Source organism: Caloenas nicobarica, chromosome 8, assembly GCF_036013445.1.
Source record: "Caloenas nicobarica isolate bCalNic1 chromosome 8, bCalNic1.hap1, whole genome shotgun sequence".
In the NCBI taxonomy this organism is placed as follows: domain Eukaryota; kingdom Metazoa; phylum Chordata; class Aves; order Columbiformes; family Columbidae; genus Caloenas; species Caloenas nicobarica.
In genome coordinates, this window is record NC_088252.1 from 29,291,995 (window position 1) to 29,315,370 (window position 23,376).

The 23,376-nt window shown below is 47.6% G+C and overlaps 3 protein-coding genes across 3 annotated transcripts; all 3 read right to left on the reverse strand.

Annotated features, from left to right (window-relative positions):
• Positions 1-688: 688 nt before the first annotated feature.
• On the reverse strand, positions 689-1,639 carry LOC135991223 (glucose-dependent insulinotropic receptor-like). Its single transcript, XM_065639564.1, has one exon. It carries the CDS (start codon positions 1,637-1,639, stop codon positions 689-691), a length of 951 nt encoding a protein of 316 aa, XP_065495636.1.
• A 1,693-nt stretch (positions 1,640-3,332) lies between these two features.
• SELENOT (selenoprotein T) lies at positions 3,333-10,356 on the reverse strand. The gene is made up of 6 exons (XM_065639988.1): positions 10,168-10,356; positions 8,725-8,835; positions 7,502-7,628; positions 6,051-6,138; positions 4,473-4,624; positions 3,333-4,113 (listed from the first exon to the last, which is right to left on the reverse strand). Exons 1-5 carry the CDS (start codon positions 10,299-10,301, stop codon positions 4,500-4,502), a joined length of 585 nt encoding a protein of 194 aa, XP_065496060.1. The 5' UTR covers positions 10,302-10,356; the 3' UTR covers positions 3,333-4,113; positions 4,473-4,499.
• Positions 10,357-10,636: 280 nt separating this feature from the next.
• Positions 10,637-23,295, reverse strand: EIF2A (eukaryotic translation initiation factor 2A). The gene is made up of 14 exons (XM_065640509.1): positions 23,202-23,295; positions 22,483-22,552; positions 22,087-22,161; positions 20,567-20,685; positions 19,434-19,533; positions 18,991-19,073; positions 18,019-18,092; positions 17,757-17,901; positions 16,734-16,850; positions 13,813-14,384; positions 12,461-12,577; positions 11,519-11,647; positions 11,173-11,238; positions 10,637-11,087 (listed from the first exon to the last, which is right to left on the reverse strand). The coding sequence occupies exons 1-14, from the start codon at positions 23,227-23,229 to the stop codon at positions 11,022-11,024; spliced, it is 1,761 nt and encodes a 586-aa protein (XP_065496581.1). The 5' UTR covers positions 23,230-23,295; the 3' UTR covers positions 10,637-11,021.
• Positions 23,296-23,376: the final 81 nt, after the last annotated feature.

Genomic DNA, 23,376 nt, shown 5'->3' on the forward strand with positions numbered 1-23,376 from the left:
TCGCTCAGCAGGAGCGGGTGGTGGGGCAGGGAGCACCAGAACACAGCTCCTTGCCAGCCCACAATGAAGTGCGTCTTGGCCATGGCAGCACCAAGAGGGACTTTGCTCGAGAGAGAGTAAATCTGTGCCTGATGTCAGCACATCGCTCCTAAGCAACCTCCCTCCCATCTCCCGGCAGAAACCAGCCTGGCTGAGTGGTTGTTTCAGCCCATGGATGTGGCACAAAGACAAAACCAAACAGAGCTAAGTCACAGCCTGTGACAGGCACACAGGCAGAGGCTGTTTGCTCAGCAGTCACCCGCACAGGCGCCGCTCTGCACAGCCAGCGCTGCTGCAAGGACACAGCCCCAGCAGGATGCCCAGACTGCCCTGGCGCGAGCGCTGGACGACAGCTCAGCCTCTGCAGGTACGAGACACAGCAGTTCCCCTTGCAGAGAGAGGGACAAAAGCCCAGTTTGTCCAAAACAATCAAAGGTCACTGTCTTGGCGATGTCAGCGTGGATGCTGGGGCCAGGCGGTTGTTAACGCGCACAGCAGAGCACGGACGAGCCGCAGCCTCTGGGCAGCAGCTGTGGAACAGCTGACGGGTGGGACAGTTCCGCTGCACCGGGCTCCCTGCGTCTCCCTCCCGCCGTGGGCTCGGCGGCTGCGGGAGCAGCGTGGGCGGGGGTGCTAGGGCACGGACCCCTCAGGAACTGGGGGCTTCAGTCTGGCTCCCACCCCAGCTCCCAACAGTTTGCACCTTTGAGGCTGGAGACTTCACCTGGCCCTGGGTCCTGCACCCCAGCAGCTTTGCGAGGTGGCTCCGGATGTCTCTGCTGTGCAGGGCGTAGATGAGGGGGTTGATGAGGGAGTTGGTCTCGCCCAGCAGGAACAAGGCATCCTTGAGCGGGCCCGCCAGGTTGCAGGAGCTGCAGGCGGCCTGCACAGTGCCCCCCACCAGGTAGGGGCCCCAGGAGAGGCTGAAACCCACGAGGACAATGAGCACAGTCCGCAGGGCCTTGCAGCGGCGCAGGCGGGGGGGCCGTGCCCGGGCGCAGCTGTGCCGGAGCCGCCTGTGCTGCACATAGGCAATGCTGCCCACCCAGACGTGCAGGCAGAGCAGCACCAGCAGGGACGGAGCAAAGATGCCAAAGCAGATCACGTAGAGGTACTCGCTCTTGGCCACGTACAGGAGCCCACAATAACCCGTGTAGTTGCCACGCTGGAGAGAGGGCAGGATCAGAGGCAAGTGCCCAAAAAAGAAGGAGAGCATCCAGAGGGCAACGAGGGAGAGGACCACGGGTGTTTTCTTCAGGAGGGTGGGGTAGGAGAGTGGCAGCGTCACCGCCAGGTACCTGTCCAGGGAGATGAGGAGCAGGGTCAGGACGGAGCCGATGCAAGGCGTCATGCTCATGGCCACGCGCAGGAGGCAGAGCAACTTGCTCTGGTCAAAACCATGGAGGACGTCGCCCAGCGCCTCAGTGATGCACGTCACGCCCACCAGCAGGTCGGCGGTGGCCAGGTTGAGGATGTAGACGTAGCTGGGGCCTGGCTGCTTCCTCAGCAGCTGGCAGACCGCCACAATCACCAGCAGGTTGGCCGGGGGGATGAGGCAGCTCAGGAGGGAGCGCAGCACCGCGTACAGGAGGTTCACCATCTTCCCTGGCGAGGAGGGTTGAAAGAGACGCCCAGAAGAATGGCTCCAGTGCAGAAAAACCTCACCAGGAGGAGACGTGGCTGAGCCAGAGGGATGGAACAGAAGTGTTTCAGACCCTCCAGCTGCAGCCTGAGGCCAGAAGCACCTAAGTCGGTCCTTTAAGGGACACTTTGTCCATCCCAGGAGACCTCCAGGACCTTCCCAGCTGCCACAAGTCTCCGGTGGTTTTTTCAAGGCTCTTGGCCTCTCTCTGACCCACCTGATTTTGCTGCACACCCGCAGGGGTGCTCAGGATGCAGGAGAGCCCGAGTCCTGGGCTGCGCTCAGCAGCGGGGCAGGAGCTCAGCCCGGCGCTGGCCGGTCGGCGGCTCCCAGCAGCCTGTGACGCACAGCGACACGGAGCAGCTTGGCCAAACAAAGCCGGGAGGAGCGGCCAGCCAGGATGGGAACGCGGGTGGCCTGCGCTCCTCCCAGCTCCCAGCACCAGCCCTCCCGGCGCAGCGCCCGCGGGCAACACACTGCTGCCCTGGGGTGCCCTCGGTGACAGAGAGGGGGACATCGGGGACACCAGCGCGGCAATGCTGGGGACATCAGGGACACCAGCGGAGCGGGGCGATGCTCAGAGGGTTCGTCACTGTCCCACCTTTTAGCTGGTTTCCCTGGCCACGGGTCAGCAAACACATCTGAAATGAGCTTCTAGTCTACACAGCTGCAACTGCAACACTAGTAGGAAGCTGCGCAGTAAACGAATGCAAAAAAAATCAAATCAAATACACGGCAAATTAGGCTCTGGATAAACATACTACAAAATTGTGCAGGAGAGGAGACCAAAAAGCTGCAATTTTACACCAGGACAATACGTGGGTGTCTGGGCTCCCACTGCCCCTGGCGATGCTGTCGCACCCTTCTCCACAAAAGAAAGACATTTAATAAGATGATTCAAGGAGGTGAAAGCTCCCGGGAGCACTGACACCACGGGCAGCCCCAGCTGGCTCTGGAGGCCAGAGGTGAGTGTGAAGTGGCATACGGGCCCATCCCGGGCACCACCGGAGGCCTCCAGGCCAAAACCGCCCCGCTGGGCTGCAGCCTGAGCTTAGCAAGCACCGGATTCAGAGCGGAACAACTTCTGGTTAAAGCACCACAGATACTGACTCATCAGCTGGTGTTTGGCAACCAGTTTATAGCCAGGCTGGCAGGTATTGCTGCCTTTAATGAGCACCAAGGCTCTTTATTTCTATTTTATTGTTCCATTTTTCCATTTGGAACTGCTTCATGAATGGTGATCGCTTGATCCAGCCCATTAAAACCAAGCCTGCTCCATGCACCCTACAGCCCAGAGCAACCACAGACATGACCAAAATGCCGCACAGCTGTCCCTGCAATGGGAAAAGTTGCTGGTGCACGAGCAAAGGTTCTCGCATACCCAGCTCCAACATACCAGTTAACTCCTGCTCAAAGGGACACGGAGGGACACCAGGGCTGCGAGCAGCAGCTCCCAGCGATGGGGAAAATCCCCAGCCCCGCCAGAAAACCGCATCCGAAACCCACCGGGCTCCCCGGCACAACCGCACCTGAACCCGCCACGGCCACGGGGGACATGACAAAGCTCTGGGTGTTCCTGCAGGGCACGGAGCTTGTCAGGCTCACACAACACAAACACAACATCAGTGACTTTGCAAAGTAGGATTTTATGCATTTCTTCAATTGCAATTTTAAGAATATCCATCAGTGACTCAAACAAGGTACTTCACGCAGTCAATGACAACTCTTTATTTAAATTAACCTCCTTAGTTTCTGTGTAGGACAGTCGGAAGGCCCAGCTTTTCATCCCTTCCGAATGGTCACGGAAAAACCTCTCGAGCTGGCCAAGACAGTTTAGAGAGCAGTTGGTCTTAATTCTTACTGAAGTCACAAAACGATGTAACTACTCTGCATATAATTTTGTTTATATAATTTAGTATATAATGCACTGTTCAACTCTGCCATATATTTTGAAAAATATACAAACCTGCTTTAACCACATTAGCAACATTTGATAGACAGCTGTCAATTACTCAACAGTTTAGGACAATATCAGACACTCCTATAACTCCATTTTAAACTACAAAAAGAACATAAATTCATATAAAATAGAACAGATTAAACAAACTTTTTCCCAAGGAAAAAATCAGATATCAACTCAATCTGCCATTGTGTGAAACATGAATATAAAATAAGTTACAATTAGTAATGCCTGCATTGTCGAGCTATGACCTGGTCGAATGAAACCTTAAAAAAACTATACAGTATTATTGCACTCCATGAATGTGCAGTATCTGGAAACACGCCAGCACTGAAAGAGTCTTTCATTAAGTTTTTTGTCAGGAGGCACGACGCGGCTGCGAGAGCAGCATCCAGTCTGCACCAACAGCGCGCTGTCTTCAGTGCAGGCCTTCATGGGTCGAGCTGCGCTGCCTGGAACCACCACTTAATGCCTGTAACGAGACACAAGCGTCACAGACGCAGCGGCACGGCCCACACAGCGGCCTCTGGAACCGGGGCAGCAGCCGGCCATGCGCGCTGCGGACAATAAACCTGAATAAGAGCACGGTCTGCTGGGAGTCACAACTCGCAGCAAGAGTACTGTTACTTTTTCATTCTGAAACAGGCAGAACCAACCCCAAACACAAACCTCCCACCAAAACAGCACCTGTAAATCGTACATGTCAATTTACTTAAAGTCACTAGTGCTTGTTCTCCAGTAACACACGTTTAAATGAAAAAATACACGATCACAAAGTTCAGTCTACGACATCCAAGCCAACACACAGCTGGTGACTGGAAGAAGACTTACAAGAAGTTTCAGTGCTGATGGATGGGGCTATGATCGATGATGAGGCATTGACTCCATGTGCACGTTGAGCTTCATTTCGTTATCAAGAATTTGTACAAGCTGCTGCATGGAAGGAAGGTGGCCAGACTCTAGCTTAGACCACACCGGAACATCTGCCACAAAACACATGGAGAGGAGAAAAGCACCATTACATTGACAAGATCAGAAAACACATAGGGCTTTCTAAACATCAAATTTAAAAGATGTAGGAAGTTATGCAAGTTGCGACTACTTTACATTGAAGAAAATACCTCCATCAACAAAGCTTCACGCCTCTGGCTACACTAAAACCCAGTCCAGCTAGGAGAACAAAGAGTCTAATGCTTCCACTTAGATGTACATCATATGGATTTGGAGGTTCAAAATATCCATGGACAGAATTGTCTAAAAACAGATCAGCGAGCGGCACAATAGCATACAGAGTTTTTAAACCACAGTTAAATCTTTGAACCTTGTGGGTCTCATTAGTCTTCATCTCACTCTGCCTAACGTTTAAGGCTGCCCCTCAAGTTCTGCTTACCAAGACCTGGCCTGGAAGGTTCTGCTCAGAGCAGCTGCGACCATTATTTCCCGCTCCCGGAAATATGAAAGGCAGTACACTCCATAAATACTCCAGGTAAACACAACATCCATTTCTGATGTTGACAAACATTTACCCCTAAAAACATCTCTCTCTGCTAAAAAATACAATTGCTGTCACCTCCATAAAACAAGTGCCAGACTGGAAACACATTGTCCCAAAAGGCAAACCGGGAGCTGACAGACACGCAGATGTGACTGTCCATCCCTCGGCAGGCTCTGCTGCCAGTTCTAATCTGAGACTGGGGACCACACACGCATCAAGCTCCACTACTTTGGTGCGATACGGTCGGTCTCTAAAAGGTTCTGTGCTGGATGATGTGACTTATAAACTACTACACTGACATGCATCCTGCACAATCAGAAATTGGGATTACAAAGCACAGAGCTAGATTACACATGTGTACCTAGAGCTCGAAAAACTCTGTACTCCAAGCTTACATAATCTTTAAAACTATAAAATGATTTGAAGACAGAAGGTCCACAGACTCTTAATCTGAACTATCAGTATTGCTGTCCACTGGAACCAAAAAGCCGGGAATAGCAACGGATCCAAAAGGATTCCAAGGCTAAACCACGTTACAAAACAGGATAGAGAGAAAGCATCTAATTAACCGGAGAGCATGCTTCCCTTCTGGATCGCTTCTTACTCAACACACATCACGTGCAAAGAAAGAACATAAGACAATTACTTCAAGTGACCAGGCATTCTTTTAGTAAGCTTTTATATAGCTATTTGAAAATATAGTAACTGACATCCGTATAAACTGCCTTATAAAACTTCTATGATTTTCAACATTTGCTGTGATATGTAACATCTGAGGTTTCAAAAGGGATGCCAGTTACCACGCACCACATTTCATACCATCATCCCTCATTGTCCCGACACAACAGCTCTCCCAAACCCGTGTACACATGTGACACAACGTGATTCCCTGGAACAGGAAGTGCGCAGCTCACCATTCAAAGTGATCTCAAATGCACCTGTGGACATACACTGGTTCTCAACCATGTTGCTCAGGAAGAAGACCATCATACAAGCATAAACCTAGGAGAGAACAGAGAGAAGCCCAGACACTTCAGCCGTGCCAGACACAGCCCATTTTATTCACTCCTAACAAGCACCGGACATTTACAGGCATCTTTAAATTCCCCTCGGCAATTTATCAAGTGATCTTCCGATTGCATAGACATCTCCCTTTCCTCCTCTTTTTAGAAAGACTGTGCACATTGCCTTCCCTAGACAGGTATCAGAACAGTTCTGACACCCCCAGTTCCACGTGGCTGCTCCCCACAGACCACGCGCAGCCAAACAGGCCCTTGCAGAGCACGTGGCTGCGACATGGGAGCAGAAGGAACAGCTGCTCCTGCACCTCGCCCGTCACTGCAGAGTGACGCTGCGCATCAACACCCCGCAGGCCTGGACACTGACAACAGAGCACGGCAAACCGCGGGTGCACAGGGACTGCCAGCTCTCCAGCATTTATTCAAAGTAATCATGTGCATTTTTCTGTGCACTGGTGCCTCGGGATGAAATGATGCAACGTTCAGCAACACAGCATCACTCTCCATCGCCAGCGCCGTTGTAATTCCCTTTTTGTGCACGAGGGCACATTCACATGGGTTACTGCCATACCAAAGAATTGAGCATGGGATGCAGACGGTTGTCAGCAACACCACAGGTGTACCACAGCCAGCCCAGCCCACTGGTGGATTTGGCCAGTTTAATTAAACAGGCTACGCTACAGCTGCTGTACATCCAGACTGACTGGCCACACAGACCTATTGCACTGGGAATAGAGCTGGAAAAAGGTTACTATAAATCAGAGTACAACAACATTAATCTGTTAGCATCATCAGTACTGACTCACAGGGATATTTATCCACGAGGCATACTCTGTCATGCCCAAGTATGTTCTGCAAAAACACCCACAAAATTTCAACTTGATTTTTCTAACCACCATCTAATTGCATGCCTAACCTATCAAAAGTCTGATGAGAACAACAACCGCAGAACAGTTACAAGACAACAGAAAAGGGAAGATAAAATTTTAACACTAATGATAACAGCTTGAAACTCCACTCTTGAGCTCTAAAAAATTTAAAAAATCTTTTCTCATCTTTGTCAGTAATGTTAACCTCAGATGTCCCTCTGCAGCATCAGCAGCTTGGAAACAGAGACGCTGAGAACCAAAGCTGGGTCTGTCGAAAACATGAAGCACTACTATTAAGAATAGTTATGCTACCATAAAATTCTCAAGTATATTTATTTATAGAAGCCTAAAGGTTCCATTAAGGATGCAGCGTATGAAAGGTAAATCAGTGAGAGCTGTGCAGTACTCCCAGTGCACTCTCGTGAAGTCATTCTAAAACTGCTTTTTCAAAAGAAGAGAAGAAAGTATGCTGCTCACCTTATTTTCTTGGCCCCACTGCCAGATGCTCGGAGCTTGCATGCCGAAGAAAGCAAAGGGATCCTTGCCAACGATTATTAAGCCTATTAATACTAGTTTGAAGACAGACAGGAAGGACGCTATGTGCCTGTCGAAAGACAACACACAAAAGTGACTTAGGAGGGTCAGTTACTGCTTCACCGCTATAGAGCTACAATTCACCTAATTAGAAGAATTCTGATAGTGTACTGTTAAGTGTTTCAGAGGAAATACAAAGCTTTTCAAGTAAGTTTATCCTGCTGTAAACCAAACTCAAACCAACAACAAACCAAAACCCAACACACATTCACAAAAATGCGCATCCTCAGACAATACCATTCTTGTGCACCACAACCACAGATTTTTTTCCTAAGCAGACCTCGAACAGAAATTCGATTTCAACTTACACATGTCTAACCTGAATAATACATTTTTAAAGAAGTTGTTCCATATTATAGAGACACATTTAATTGACACACACTTCCTTGTAAAGCATTTTCCAAGCAGATGCAGAAAAACCACAGGTTTTTTCTAAGAATTAAATCTATAGCCAGAGAGCAAATTAATACTGAAGTATGCAATTTTGTAGCATCCTTACCGTTGTAATTATTACAGCAATTAGGTCAAGAAGTGGTTCAGAAGCCACCACAGTAACTATGGCATCCTTCTCTAGCAGGTACACAATGGCTTAAGTAACAGGAATAACACTATTTTTGTTTTGTCTTCTTTCACATTTCTCTGCCTGCCCCTCCTTGTAGTTCAGGCCACCCTGGCAGTCTCACTGACGAGGTCAGCTCTGCCCCGACTTACATGTTAAAAACAAACTCTTCCTCCTCTGCAACATTAATCTATCACAGGAATTTGTCACTAAGTGCACAAGCCTGAGCAACAACTGTGAATTGATGTCCAGATACATCATGAAGCCGGAAAAATTCACTGTGAAAAAAAGTTAATTATATAACTTACTTTAGATTGGAACCCAACAGGCCTCATCACACAGATATTCAGGTGGTAATATTTGTATGGAAAACTACAGTGGCTGTCTGGAAGGGAGAAGATAACCCAGCTTGTATGCAATCATAATGGGAAAAACCCCTGAAGTTCCCATTCTCAACATCATGTAAGTGTAAATGCACGTGTTCACTCAGCCTGCAGCGCCTACATATTGGAAAAAAGACAACTAGTACTGCTGGTCATTTGCTTACCTATATATAGGTTGCGGAAGGTAGTTTTCCCCTTCGATTCGGATGTCTGGGTACCGCTGGCTAATAACCCGCATGTACTCCTCAAACACCCGCCTGTAGCCTCAGGAGACACTAAATGCAGACAGGGATTGTCAGTGAAACCGCAGTGCTGCATGGCAAAGCCGCTGCTGAACTGCCAACACCAGCACTGCCACTGTTCGTAACCCATTCGGTTTAGAATAAAACTAAAATTATTCATGCCAAAGAAGACACCTGACTTGCAGCTAAGTTACACACCAGAAATCCTGCCAGCGGGCTGGGCATTTGTTTCTGTACCAATCTGTCTCCATGTACTAGCACAGACACAACACTTGGGTAAAGTCCACTGAGAAGGAATCACTTGTTTCCCCACTAAAAAAGTTGTTAAGTTAGAGGGTCAGCATAAGTATCACCTTGCTCTGTGTCCAAAAAAAAAAAAAGTTTCAGACAACGCAGATTTTAATTCCTCACTAATTAAATTTAACCCCTTCCAGGACTGCCCACAGACAGGTAACATCACTCCCAATTACTTCTGTATAAGGACAACCAGATTAACTACAGAAGAGTTAAACATTATAGAGCTGTACTTTGGCTCACTTTTCTACCAGCTGCCTCTATAATAGCTGAAATAAAGACTACCTGGCCCCAGCTTACCGCAAAAGAAATCAAAAAAGAGTACTTTCTACTGAGCGCCTTCTGTGGTGCTCCACAGCCTGGGTGACACCACCTGGGCCAGACTCTGCTCCCGGAACCACAGCCAATGTTCCTGGTCCCCCTGAGGCAGTGGCGGGTCTGTCCCCAGGGCAGGGGCTGCGGGTCTGTCCCCCGGGCAGGGGCCGTGGCTCTGCCGCCCTCAGCGACAGGTGCTGGAGGCCACATGTGCTCCAGCTCCCTCAGCCCTTCCTCCTCCCGTTCAGGTTTGCTCTGAGCAGCCGAACCACCAGCGGTGTTCTCAGCGTGGCACAAGGCACCTGGCTGCTAGCAACGCAGTCGTTACGAAACCCCAAACACCTTCCTTAGTCTTTGCTAAAAGAGGAGCTTCTCCCAAACGCAACCCTAGGTAAGCAAACCGCCACATCTCACGTTAAAAGGGCCGGAAAGAGCCGCTTGTACCGCGGGCCGCCATTTTCCGAGGCCTTTTCTCCAGCGCTGCCCGCCGGCCGGCCGGGCCCGGCGCGCAGGGACCGCAGGGCCCGGCCCGCGGCCGCCAACCCCGCTCCCCGTCCCGCCACCACCGCGGCCCGGCCGGCCCCGCCGCTCCCCGCAGCCCCGCACCAGGGGCGGCCCTACGCGTCCCGCGGGCGAGAGCAGCGAGCGAAGCGCAGCCCGGCCCAGCCCGGCCCGGCCGCCGCGCTGAGGGGAGGACGGGGAGCGAGGGGGAGGCGCAGGCCCGGCCGGCGCCGCCATCTTGCCGAGCGGCCTCACCAGATCTGGAACTTGAGCAGCGGCCCGGTGGCGTAGGCCATGCGCAGCCGCTTGGCCGGCTGCCCGCCCAGCTCGGCCGAGCCGCCGCCCGCCGCCGCCAGCGCCAGCAGCAGCAGCAGCCGCACCGCCCGCATCGCGCCCGCAAGGTCGCGCCAGCCGCGCCCGCACCGCGCAGGCGCCGCCGGACACGTGACGCCGCCGGACACGTGACGCCGCCAGGCCCCGCCCCCGCGCCCCCCCCCCCCGTTAAACGGACCCGCTTTGAGTCAAAATCCGGTATTTCAAAAAAATAAATTAAAAAAAAAAAAAAAAATCACACACTAAACAACCTTGCCTGGGGCACCGCATCAGCTGCAGTGTCGGAAGCTCCGCGCACCCTCAGCAGCCCGTCACCGTCCATGGTGAGCACGTGGCCTCGACAAGCGCCCTTGTGACGGAGAACAGAAGTGCTTTTGTTATTAAATGCTCTTTATTTTTGTCTACATCCCATTACTGCATAAAGATCACATCTTTTTAAATATAATAAAGCTATCAAATGGGCAAAACTCATCACCTTCCCTCCTCACACCCAAACAAGGAAAAGAAAAGCCAAGAGCTGGCTGCTGTGGGTTTTCCAACCTCCTTTTGGAACACACGCGCACTTGGCGTTTGAACGGCAGCACAACCGGCTGACGCGACATCCGTTACTTGTTTACAGCTTCACATGTGCACAAATCTTTAGGAAAGCTTTTCAAGATGCAAGTGTGCAGCACGTCTGTGGAGTTTTGCGTCCTCATTTTATTGTGTTCAAGTCAGCACAAATTATTATTTTTCAGGAACTTTGTGTTAACACCACATTGGATTTCCACGAAGTTTTAAAGACCCAGCTCTAGGTCCTCCAGTTCCTGAAGAAGAGCAGTTTCTTTCTGAATCTTCTCCAACTAGAACAAAAAAAGCACAAGGTGTCAGAGCTGGACCTTACTATAAAAATGAAACCTGAATAAACTGCTTACATCTGAGCAGTACCTGATTTTTCTCCAGCTGTTTTCCAGCAGCTGCTTGTTCTTTCAGCTGCTCAATTGCCTTTAGTTTCTGTAAACAAACACACAAACAAACAAAATACGCTAACAGAAACATATTGGTGAACCAAGAATAGAAAAAAGAGTCTTAGACCGGCAGACCTTCAGAGTCCCGGCGAGCGGCCTCTACTGCTTTACAGGATGGAAAAGCACAGGAAGCGCCTTCACAGCCTCAGGAAATTACCGTCTATTAAATGTTATCCTACGGAGCTCAAGTCACCGTACCATCAGACTAGATCTTACAGGCCATCTCTTTGAGAAATCTCCTGTTCACAGGAAAAAAGCGTCCTCACCTTTTTTAAATTCTTTATCTTCTTGTCAACCTCAGGATCTCCTGACGTGACAGCAGGCACGACATTCCGTGGCACATTCTGCGGCGCTGAGGACTGCGCGGATTCCTGGTTCGCATCAGCTTTGGCCTCCTGTAAATAAATGAAATACACACGTTATCTAGAAAATACCTCGGATTACAAAGGAGCTGCACAGTGTCTTTAATAATTTCAAGGGATCCATTTAATGTTTCTCTAGTTTGCTGGTGTTCTCCAACATTTGTAAGTAATTTGCTTTGATTAATTGTTATTACCTGTGTATGTGTTCTCCATGAAAAAAGGGTTATCTAACAACTCACATGCTGTTTAATTCCTACTTTCTCAAGCCATCAGCCATATGTAGCATAGGGAAACATTAGCAAGGATGACATGACAAACGCAAGTATTGCATTAAGTAGACTGGTGGTCATTGTCTCTGAAGTAAAAGACAGGACCCAAAACCAGTGTAAGAAATGTTAAAAATCTTATTGAAAGAAATTATTGCTTCGGAAGTTTGTAGAAGTTGGAAGGCTGGTGTTCATCTGCCTAGCCAAAGAACAGCCAGCAGAGGTGACCCAGGACAGGCTCTCTCTGCTCTGCCCTGGTAAGGCGGCTCAGCCCGGCCCTGCTGAGCAGACAGAGTGGAGCAGTGAGTCTGTTCTCACCCTCCCCTAACGCTGGACAAACCATGAGACTGTCTGGGACAGGGGACAGGGCAGAATTACTGATCTGAGCACTGATATCAGCTAACATCCACAGCAGCTCACCACATGTTATTTTCAAGTCATCCTTTTGTACCTGCTTTAGTCTGATCAAAAAGTCTCCCACTCTCCCCAAGACTCAGCACACACAAAACGTGTGGAGGGCTCTTTGTGCATTTGTGAAAACTCAGGAACGTTATCCTTGACGGAACTACTTCTGCAGTACCTGCTTAGCAGCTTTCTTCGCTTCATGTTTCCTTTGATTCTTGAGAGCTGTTTTGGAGAGCGGCTTATCATTGCTTCCCAGCTGGGGCTTCATGTTCTGAGGTGGCTCGTCCTCATGCTGCGGGAAACACAAAATTAACAGTTAGGAAACCCATATTCATGTTGGAAAGAAAGAACAGGAAGGAAAAAAGCAAGGAAGGAAGGACATGCCATTTCTCTTTGGAGTAGCAGAAGACAGTGTGAAAAGGGTTTCAAACTCATCCATTCACAAGTTTGGATGGAACTACCCTGTATGTCCTGAAGGTTTAATGATTTCTGATAAAATAACAACATGGTAATGTTTTCCGTCTTGGGGAAAATCGAAGAGGAATGAAACAGTACAAAATGACTGAAACTTGGTGTTTTGCATTATAACTCAAACTCCTACTCACAAGAAAGGAAAAATGGGTTGCTGGGAGGGGAGATGAGGTGGGATTTCTTAGGGGGGCAGGGGGCATTTAGCGGGGGTGGAAGGGGGCATTGTTTAGTCTTTTGGTTTTTAAGATAACAGTTAATGGAGGAGGTGGATTGGTTTAATGCATGTGACAGGATTTCTTGCCCGTATAAGTAATCAGAATGATTTTATTTATGCATCTTTTCTCTACTACCTCTGCTTGTTGCTCATTTGCAAAATCAGACATTAATATGACTAACAGATTCCTCACCAGCTGACCAGCAGCCTTTCCTTCAAAAGCACAAGACTCAAACTCAAAGCTCCCCAAGACTTACACATCAAGGGTGCAATTGTTAAATGTGATTACTTGCTACTCAGCCCACTTTGAAAACTTGCAGAAAGGAAACTAATCAGACAAGTAGGTCACCACACTGAAACCTATTTAAACTGCAGCTGGCTTGCTAACAACGCGACACAACGCGACCGCTTTCTGGCAAGTAAACTCGCCTAAAAAAGGGCAGCTGTTGGGAGGACAGTCAACCCCGTGTTGCTGGGTTAGACTGGTCAGTCTGGTCACTCCAGTCAACTGGAGTAGCCACTGTCACTATAAACCCAGTTTGCAGTTTATCGTTCCAGTGCGTTTTGTAGAGAGCGGTTTTAAAGTTTGCGAACGGCTTTGTAAAAGGAGAGTATGTGGACCAAAAACATTTCAGTTTTCTAGCACACATTCTTGCCCACGGCAAGCGAAGTGTCAAAGAGGATTATCCAGAAAACCTCTCAAAACCTCCCTGTATTACTGTGAGCCTGACCACTCTTGTAATGTCTCTCATTAAATACACACATCTTTGAGGCCAAGCTTCCCAGGCAGGCAAAGCCACGACACAGGGCAGCGGAGTTCATGCACTAAGCTGTGTACTTACCAGCTTGGAGCTGGTGGCAGGTCTGTTCCTCAGGGCGGGAGGTCTGTACGCCTGGGCGGGCCTGGGCTCAGCGCCGGGCAGCTCGCTGGGCACCGCCTGGTATTTCACGGCCTGCGCCGGGAAGGCGCCGTCCGGGCAGGGCTGCCAGCACACGTGCCACAGCTCCTGGCCGGGCGGCACCGCGTGGCTGTGCAGCACGGGGCCCGTGTAGTGCCAGACCTTGTAGCCGTTGCTGACGCGCAGCCGGGGAGCGCACGTGGCCGTCACAATGTGCTCCCCGTCGGGGCACCACGCGAAGTACGTGGAATCCGAGGCCACCGGCTTGGAAATGAGTTTGTAGTTTTTGACGTCCCACACTTCCATCTGTCCCCTGAGATTCCCGAATCCTGCCAGCACCAGGATGTGTCCCTGGGGGCTGTAGTAGGCAGCGTTGCGAGGACCGGTTCCAAAATCAAACACAGGGTCACATTTCAGATTAAAAACTGTTGCTTTGGCAGGCATAAAACCATACACAGCACAGAATTCGACAGAATTGGGGTTCCACACAACATCATAAATAGGGCCATTTTTTGCTAAAGGAAAAGGAAAATATGCAGCTGTTGTTAGGAGACTGTATCTTTCCAGTGCAAGCAAAAATAATAGATATTCTTAACTTCACACTTTGCTAAAATGCTGCGATCTGATTATCGATAGTGAAAATGAATTCTGCTAACAATAGAGGTAGAAACAGCATTTTATCTTCTGATAAGTGTAGTTAAGGTTTGCAATGATAACTGCAGCCATTCCGAATTACCTCTGTAGCGTCAGCATCAGCACTTTAACAGTAAGCATACTTTTTTCATGTAAAAACAATCCTTTATTATTTTTCCTCGTTATTCAAGTATGATCTCTCAGGACCTTCTCAAACTGGAAACCTGCAAAAACAGGAGTTTTATACCAGCTGGATACTAGTTCCTCTTTTTTCTTAATCTAATAAATATTACATAGCTCGGAGAAATACTGATCTAAATTATCGTTGGACCGTGGTCCCACACACTATTTTATAAGACAGATTTTAAAGTGAGATTACACACAAAAAATGGTTTTACAGATACGGTTAAAACTTGCTATTGTTAGAAGTTAGTCTGAGTGTTAGAACATCAGGAGATATTGAAGAACAATGAATTAGTCATGGAAACTCATGTAAAACATACAGGGGTAGCTACAAACCATAGCTTATTGTAACTTCTCATAATCCAGCTGTCTTTACATGTATTTCAGAGAAATGCTCAGTGCATTACTGACAATTCTTAAACCCAGACGTTGACCTAAAATATCAAAGTATTTAAATTTCTCATTCCCGTTATTCTAAAGCCTTGCTATCTTTAGGAACCAGGCTGTGCGATCACACTGTCTGTGTTTCCCCCGTAAAACCTGTCAGATTTCATTAACCAAACGCAAGTGCAGAGACGGGTCTGACAGAAGACGACGCTCCTGCGCATTTCGTGGCAGCTGCAGCGCCGAGGGCAGCTCGACATGGGACCAGCAGCCGCGGCAAAGGCTGCGGCACCAGCGTGTCTGTCAGAAATGAAAACCCCTCCCAAATGCTCCTGTGAAAAAAGCTTCAACATCAGACCTCGGAAGTAACCAAAAGATATGAATCCACAGAAAATGAGGCAGCATCCACTCCAAGTGCCCACCACTTAATTTTGTTGGAAAAAAATTTTACAAGACACACACTGGTTTGGCTTTTTGACTTGAAAAGGAATAGCTAAATTAAATGAAAATTAATGACAAGCTTCCTGTTTAATAAAGATGCATTTCAAAGGGCAAAGAAGGTTTTAATAAACTTGTAATTAAACAACTAGTGTTCTCAATCTGGGAAAGTCCTCCCAGAGAGATCCCAGGTACTGAGCTCTAAACCCGATGGTTCTTCCCAGTGCAGCCAGCACAGGGAAACAGGGCACAGCACTTGCTACCACCGGTTTTGCTGCAGAAGGCAAACCGCAGGTGTTCTCCAGCAAGCACTCATATCGAAGAGAATCCATTGGATCTCTCCACAGTCGCTTACGCACAGTCAATCCACATCACCCCATTGCCGGCGCTGTGAAACATCCCCAGCAAACCAGCAAATCCACAACCCCAAACACGGCGGGTGTTGAACAAACAGTAACAACTCCAGACAGTAAAAATACCACCATGGGGAAATTAGTGCATGGGCTTCACGTTCAAACAAGATGCTGAAATTAAAAGCATCGACTTGCTTCTCCACAGCGTGTCATTTTAATGCCTTAGAACTCTCTCAATTTTACTAGACAAAATACAGGAATTCCATTTTCCAATATACTTCCAAAAAAAGGTTCTCACTTTCTCCGTGTTCCTGAAGTAACAGCATCAATTGCTCATCTAAAAGTGCACGTAGGATTATTCACTTGGTAACATACTTTCCTGGCCATTCTGGTTTCTCAGGCATTAAGCTGGCTCCGTTGTCCAGGAGTTTCCTTAGTAAACATGCACAATTCCCTTCCTGTGCACGTGAATCCCTCCCAAGCAGATTAGTTGTGTATTTTAAATGAAAGCGTGTGCACCCTGCCACTGACATTAAGATGACAAGAATAGCAAGGAAAAGAAGATAATTCAGCTATTTAAAAAAAAGACCACTAACACACACCAACAAAAAAACAAACAAAAAACCAAACAAACACCCCCCCCCCCCACCAAACAAAAAAACCCCCACAAACCAAAGCAAAATCTCACACACCGTACTCTGGATTAAAAATAATTCTGGTGAAGGATTATTTGTTAAGAGTACCTCATTTTTCTTAAAGATTACTTCATTACACTACCAAACAAAACCCCTTGTACATTAACCAAAAGCTGGAACAGCAATTCCCACTATCAAGAGCTATAAGACAAGGAAAAAACGCCCGAGAGCTACTTACGCAATTGTACGACGGCACTTTCTCCATTTGTGGCGATGTAGTGCAGAGTTTGCTCTCCGTAGTACGAGGCACCTGTTTTATCAACGTCTGTACTCGCTATTACCAGCACAGCAGTGGCTAATGGAACAGATGTACAGGTATTTCAATACAATTATTGCAAATTACATGAACTATTTCACAGACTACCATCAACAAAGATAAATTGGTTTGATTATGAATTCTGGTTAGTTGCTTGCATAGCAGTGCTGGTAACGTTCTCTTCTTGATTTAATTTTTTCATAAATGTTAAGCCAAATGGAACCAATATCTTCCTTTCTCAGATGAAAAGCGTAAGTCAAGTTTAATCATTCATCATTCAATTATGAGAAAGCGAACATACTTTTGCAGCCATTAAAGAGATACTCATCTAAGGCAGGAACCAAGTACCTGATCAGCCTTTGAATAAAATGCTTCATCAACAGCTTTTGTATGTGCATCTATTTTACCCAAAGCTCTGTACCCACATGTGGTTTCTACAGGTATTTAATGCCTCCTCTGTATTCCAGTCAATGTGGGTTGAAGTAAAATGGCTTTTACAAAATTATTCTGAAACAGGTCATTGCTAACAAACAGTAAAGGCCACTGAGGACGGAGCAAGTCGTTCCCACTGTGATACGTTTGTGCATATATAATACGATTTTACAGATTAAGAACAGTTTATGCTCTGGTATAATTTTATGTTTACAGTCTAAGTACATTATCATCACAGAACGCAAAATTCAATTTGAATTTGCTATTCAACTGCAAAATTTACCAACATGTAGAACACTCTCAATTACAATACGCAAAACCACAGAAGTCACCACAGGGAAGCTCTGAGCACCTCAGGAGTTCAGAACTGCAGCGTTCACGCTGCCTTGGCATTAATGGATATCCGCAGGATGGATCTGCACATGCAAATTAACTGCAAGCCCCACACAGCAAACAAAGTCCTTAAATCCCCCCAGGCTGGAATAGACAAGTTGAAATACGCAGCTGTTGTACCTTTCTTGTTCCAGAGCATTGTCACCTTGTCAGCTTTGAAGAAACTTTTGTTGGCCAGTGCAGACTGGGGGCCGCCGAAGTTTGGATACTGGTAGAGCCTGACGAAGGACGGTGCCCCTTTGCTGCCCGGAACATACACAGCAACCTACGACACAGCACGAGATCTTGCTGCAGGCTCTATTCAATACTAGTACATTGTACTAGAAGTACAGTCATTTTTTAAGAAAACCAAGGAAAAAATTGGAAACAACATCAGAAGTACCTTGGTTGGCTGTGCTCCTGGAGATAACACAAAATCATTAACCTTTTGCAAATGCAGTTTATTTGCAATAGTATCTGAAAAAAAAAGAAAAAGTCAGAGAAGTGATGAGGTTAATGACAAACCACACTCGCCTGGATTATTTAACTGAGCCTCTTTATGGGTTTGGATCATGGACAATTAACAACAGCATATATCATCACAAAGGACTGCTTTCAGTAGACAAACAACCATTATCTTCCCATCTGATCCCACATTTTTATTTACAAAACCAACTTGAACTGAGCCTGGGTCTGAAATCCAGCACTTAGTATTTGTGGGCTCCAACAGCAAGGAAGCTCGTGAGCCCCGGTGCCCACAGCCCGTGCCGGGGCGGGCACGGCGCTCTGGCAAACATACACCACCAAAACCCAACCCCACACACCACTGCTCTCCTCCAGCAGTTTTCTTTTATTCCTTTACATTTTTGTTCTAATTCATTTTTATCTTCTTGCTTTTTCCTTCCCCTTTCTGACCTCTATTGACTCTGAATATTCTACCACTAGTAATAAGTTTCCTTGAAGAAAAATGCTCTAGCTTCACAACTTCATTTTTGCCATCAATATAAATCTTCTAATGAGCCATTTTTAACAGCTCATTGACAGAATACACACAACCCAAAGAAGTAATCATAGATCACGTTCTCTATTGAAAATTTTCTGGATGAGAAATAATATAAAATCAGGCCTCTTTAACTGAAAATTAGATACATTTCATACTACATAAATCACTGAAAAGACAAACAAGAAAGTGAAAACATACTTAATTAAAACATAACAATACTGAATCCCAAATTCAAATAGAATTTAGGCAATATTTCAAATAAAAAAGGAAGCAAAGAAGAAATGAGGAAAAAAATAGAAAGCAAAAAAAATACCCAAAAGAAGATGCCCAAATGGAATGCAATGGAACTATCTTAGAGAAATACTTGCGTACTAAAGTTGTTGTTTTCGAAGAAGTGCACTTCATTGTTCACATTCCTGGCACAAATGCTTTCGTCATCTGCCCAGCAAGGACACCTATGTTAACAGGAAAAAAAATAGAAACACTGAACGACGCTCATCGTTTGCAGTCCAGGATATTTTTTTCCTGCATTTTTAAATCCAAGCAAGTTCAAACATGACACATGTTTCAAGTGGACACATAACATCTGCATAGTAAAAAATATACAACCAGATTTCTCTGCGGTGCAAAATGCTGATTTATGCTAAGAAATGAACAACTGCAACTATGTACAAAGATACTTCCAAGCACAGACACTACACTGCCAGTAGCAGGCAGTATTTTGAAAGCCAACACCACAGTAAAAGCTCTATTTACTGGATCAGATTTTGGAAACATTTCTTCGCAAACAATTAGCATCTGGAAAACTTATTTACCAGTTCTGCATCTTCTTCTGGATGAAAGATTTCAAACATTTTCCAGTTTTCACATCATGAAGCTGCAGGTTGGGCACCCCTGCGGTGCCATCTTTAGCAGCTGCAAAAAAAACACGGGTTACAGTGGGGATAAATCTGCTTCACCATGATGAGGTTCCATCTCAGCGTTCCACAAGTGACCAAACAGGTATAAACTTCTAACAAGCAGCATCCCACCTCCTGTGGACTAAACCCCGCACTGCTGATTGCTTTAGCTATTCAAAGAAGCCTTTCAGTCTACAGAAAGAACTAACATCTGGATATGTTGGGTTTCTGCGCCCATTACAAGGACCACCGACAGGCTGACAGACTTTTTAATGCGTGTTTTTTAATCAAAATCCAAAGCTTGGCAAGCATCGTAGGTATGTTCTGTGCTCCTATATTTTGTTCTCATAAGAACGCCATGCATTGTCTCCCACGCTGCAGCCACAGTGCTCTCTGCAGCCCATGCAGAACGGTTCTGCTGGGTTTGAGCTCTGGACACCACAGCCTGTCCAGCATCACCAGCTCTCCAACAGCCCACAGTCGGTTCTGTCACTCATGCTGCCTTGTCCCACGCGCCCTGTCCCAGACCGTTCCCACTTGTGCAGCTCGTGCCAGCCCTCTCTGAGCAAACGTTTACACCTGCGGCTTCAGACACACGTCTCTGCTGCCTGATCGGGAACGTCAGCCCCGCAGAGCAGAGCAAACAGCCTCTGCTGATGGGGAACGCTCCGCTCAGCCGTGTCGGTGTGGACATGACCACTCTGAGACAGCCCACAGTTTTCCTTGTCTGTCCATGAATATAAACTGCTTGAACAGCACATTATCCAAACACACTGTTTGCACTAAAATCGGTTAGCCATGTGATTTATTTAACAGAGTAATTGCTAGTTCGTGCACTCTGATCCACTGTTTGTAAGAGCAGTCGATACCAGACGCTTTCAGAAGATCGCTCTCTCCCTTCTCACTAGACACCTGACTACCCAGAGAATTTGCTGCACTGCTCATCCAGCTGACAGAGGCTGCAGTGACAAGTCAGGTAATGGGAAGCCTGCAAACCAAATTAAGATATGAGTTACCCCACGCAGGTTTCCTGCTGGTAGAACACTCACTTGTGTAGGGCTGCCATGTGGCCAGGACTGTGTTCTTTGGTGAGAACTCAAGGCAAACTGCCTTTGGGAGATCAAAGGAACGCAGCAGCTCAGCACTGGTGACATTAACGACGTTTACTCTGGAACCAAGAGATGCCATTTCAATCAAACATGCTTACAGTAGTTAACTAATAGCCAAGGTAACTTTTCATGTATTTGACTCTTCTAGAACTGTTCCAAATTTGGCCAGTGTAACAAAATCAGGAGAGGTTTTTTTTTTCTCCCCTATTGCTTTTACTAAATTTTTGGAATGACACATTTTAAAAAACAGACACCCAAGCATAACAGAAACTAAGTGAAAGCACTGCCCAAAGCATATCCCATATTTTTACCTGCAACATTTGAACTCTGAACCAGAGACAAGTACACTCTATCTGCAGAGTCCATCCACACTTCCACAGTGTTAAAGTTGAGCAACGGCCAACAGAAAGATTCTAACCAAATTAAAACATGCATTTTGCCCACGTATTTTTAAATGTCTTTTATCTACAAGTGTATGACAATTAAGAGTTGGGCTTTTGAGGCTGGGAGCTAGACAATAACAAGCCAAGGTCAGCCAGCTGCATAGACAGGGCCAGCGCAGCTCTGCACCCCACGTGTCACAAACCGGCCACATGCAGGACCCAGAGACACCAGGAGTCACATCCCATGCATCCCAGTATCTCACGAACTGCTCCCCCCAATGAAGATGCAGAGACTCCAAAGCAGAGAGGAGAGGCAGGACTGAAAAGATTTGCCATTGGAATAGTCTCATTTAGAGCTGGGTGCCTGGATATACAACCCGACTGTCTGAAAAACATTTTTCCCCACAAACGTTTTCTGGAAATGGACCTTTCGAATTGACAAAAATAAAGTTTTTGAATTAAAAATGAAGAGTCCAGATATTTTGGAGAACCAGAAACAACAGTGAAATTAATGAATCCTACGTCTAAGCTACCTACTTTAAAATAAATGGCTAAATGGTATCACTACATACTTTGGCAGGGTTTTTAACCTGTTAGTAAGAATACCGACATTTCAGAGGCAGCCTTATCACCTCTTCACAGCACAACCCTGATGCCCTCCCGTAAAGGACCATCTCCAGTGAACGCTATAATGCACCTGCTATGTAAAAAAGAAACCTCTTGATGTTTGTGCATAAGGTGCACAGACTCTTCATTTTCTGCAAACTCTACTAATAGATTAATCCCAGAAAACCAGGTACTTTCACACTGGGAACTATTAAAAAAAAAAAAAAAAAAAAAAAAGCAAGCATATCCAGATTCCACGGGAAGGGATGAATTATATACATGAGAAAAACAGTAAATATTCAGAAAACAAGCCACTACTGCAAATAATGCAAAAATAAACTGCACTTAAAGGGTGTATGCAAACACTGTGATTAACAGCAATAACCTTTACACAGACAGGAGTAAATGGGGCATAATTGACCCAGTTTATCTAATATAAACTAAACTATTAATATCATAAAATGTACCAACTTTTCTCCATTGCACCAGGCAAAGAGGGAACCGTCCCTGCTAAAAGCAACAGCTTTGCAGTTTTTTCCAGAATCCCTAAAAAAATAAGAAATGCACATTAGTACTCAAACACACTGCATACGTTAAGGTATTTTTAACAAAAATAAAAAGCCACATATGGGTTTTCCCGCTGCGCTCCCCAGCACCACTCTGTGCACCCCGCTCCGCAATTGCTCAGCAATTATCACCTGGGCAATGGGGCATCAGGCACGCGTACAACCTCCAAAAACATCAATTTTCTGAACTACTGACACTAAGAAAAAATTCACTTAGGCATTTTTCAATTCTAGAGCCTACCTTTCCTTTTTAGAAAATTACTTCTTTGGTGTAAAAGGTCAAAATTGGCGTTAACAGTACCTTTGAAAGGCGGTGCTCTCTGTGAAACTGGGTGGCCCGTTCACCATATAAAGCCCTTCGGATCCTCTCACTGCAAGAGTCAACAAGCAGCTACTCATTGCAAGTTCCAAAAATCGCCCAAAGCAAAAGCTTTATTTAATTTGCAAATCTCGAGCCCTGCACGCACTTTCCCCCTCCTCACATTTTAGAATAAACGAGAAGGTTGTAAAGGAAATTAAGAACGTAAATTGTGCTGAGACACCCGGGGCGGCACCGGGACGAACACACGGGGCAGGGGCAGCGCCGAGGGGGGACCCCAGGGACGGGGGGTTTGACCCCAGGGACGGGGGCGGGACTCGCAGCCTCCCCGTGAAACAGTTTTTCTGATGTTTAAACGCTGTTTCCCAGATTTTCCCGACAGCAGAGCAGACCAAGCAGACCGGGCACCTGCCGCGGCGGCCCCGGCCCGGGCAGGGGCTGAGCGGGACCGCGGGGCAGCGGCGCGGCCGGCGGAGCCCTGCCCGGGCAGAGCAGCGGGCACCGAGGGGCGGCCACCGAGCGGCGGGCACCGGGACCCGGCCCGGCCGCGCCGCTGCGGCGCGTCCCGCGGAGGCGAGCGGCGGAGGGCGCTGGAGGGCACCACGCCGCCCCGGCCCGGCACCGCCCGCCCCTCCCGCCGCAGCCGCAGCCCCCGCCGGTCCCGGTCCCGGTCCCGTCTCCGCCGCCCGGGCCCCGCGCACCTGCCAGGAGCGGCGCGGGGGGCGCCATCTTGGCGCGGCGGCTTCGACTTCGACTTCCGCTTCCGGTGCAGCGGCGGCGCGGCCGCCCCAGAGACGTCCACGTCGCGCGGCGCGGGGGGGGGCGCGGGCACGTGACGCGGGACGGCCGCTTCCGCCCGCCGCGGCGCGCGCCGCT

Bases quoted from the DNA above. Each gene is read 5' to 3' on its own strand.
- LOC135991223 (XM_065639564.1), bottom strand. From the start codon at position 1,639: ATGGTGAACCTCCTGTACGCGGTGCTGCGCTCCCTCCTGAGCTGCCTC.
- EIF2A (XM_065640509.1), bottom strand. From the start codon at position 23,229: ATGGCGCCCCCCGCGCCGCTCCTGGCAG. The intron at 22,162-22,482 runs GTACTGTTAACG...TTATTTTTTTAG, and splicing joins GAGAGCACCGCCTTTCAAAG to GGATTCTGGAAAAAACTGCA. The intron at 12,578-13,812 runs GTAAGTACACAG...TGTTTCCCGCAG, and splicing joins CTGCCACCAGCTCCAAGCTG to CATGAGGACGAGCCACCTCA.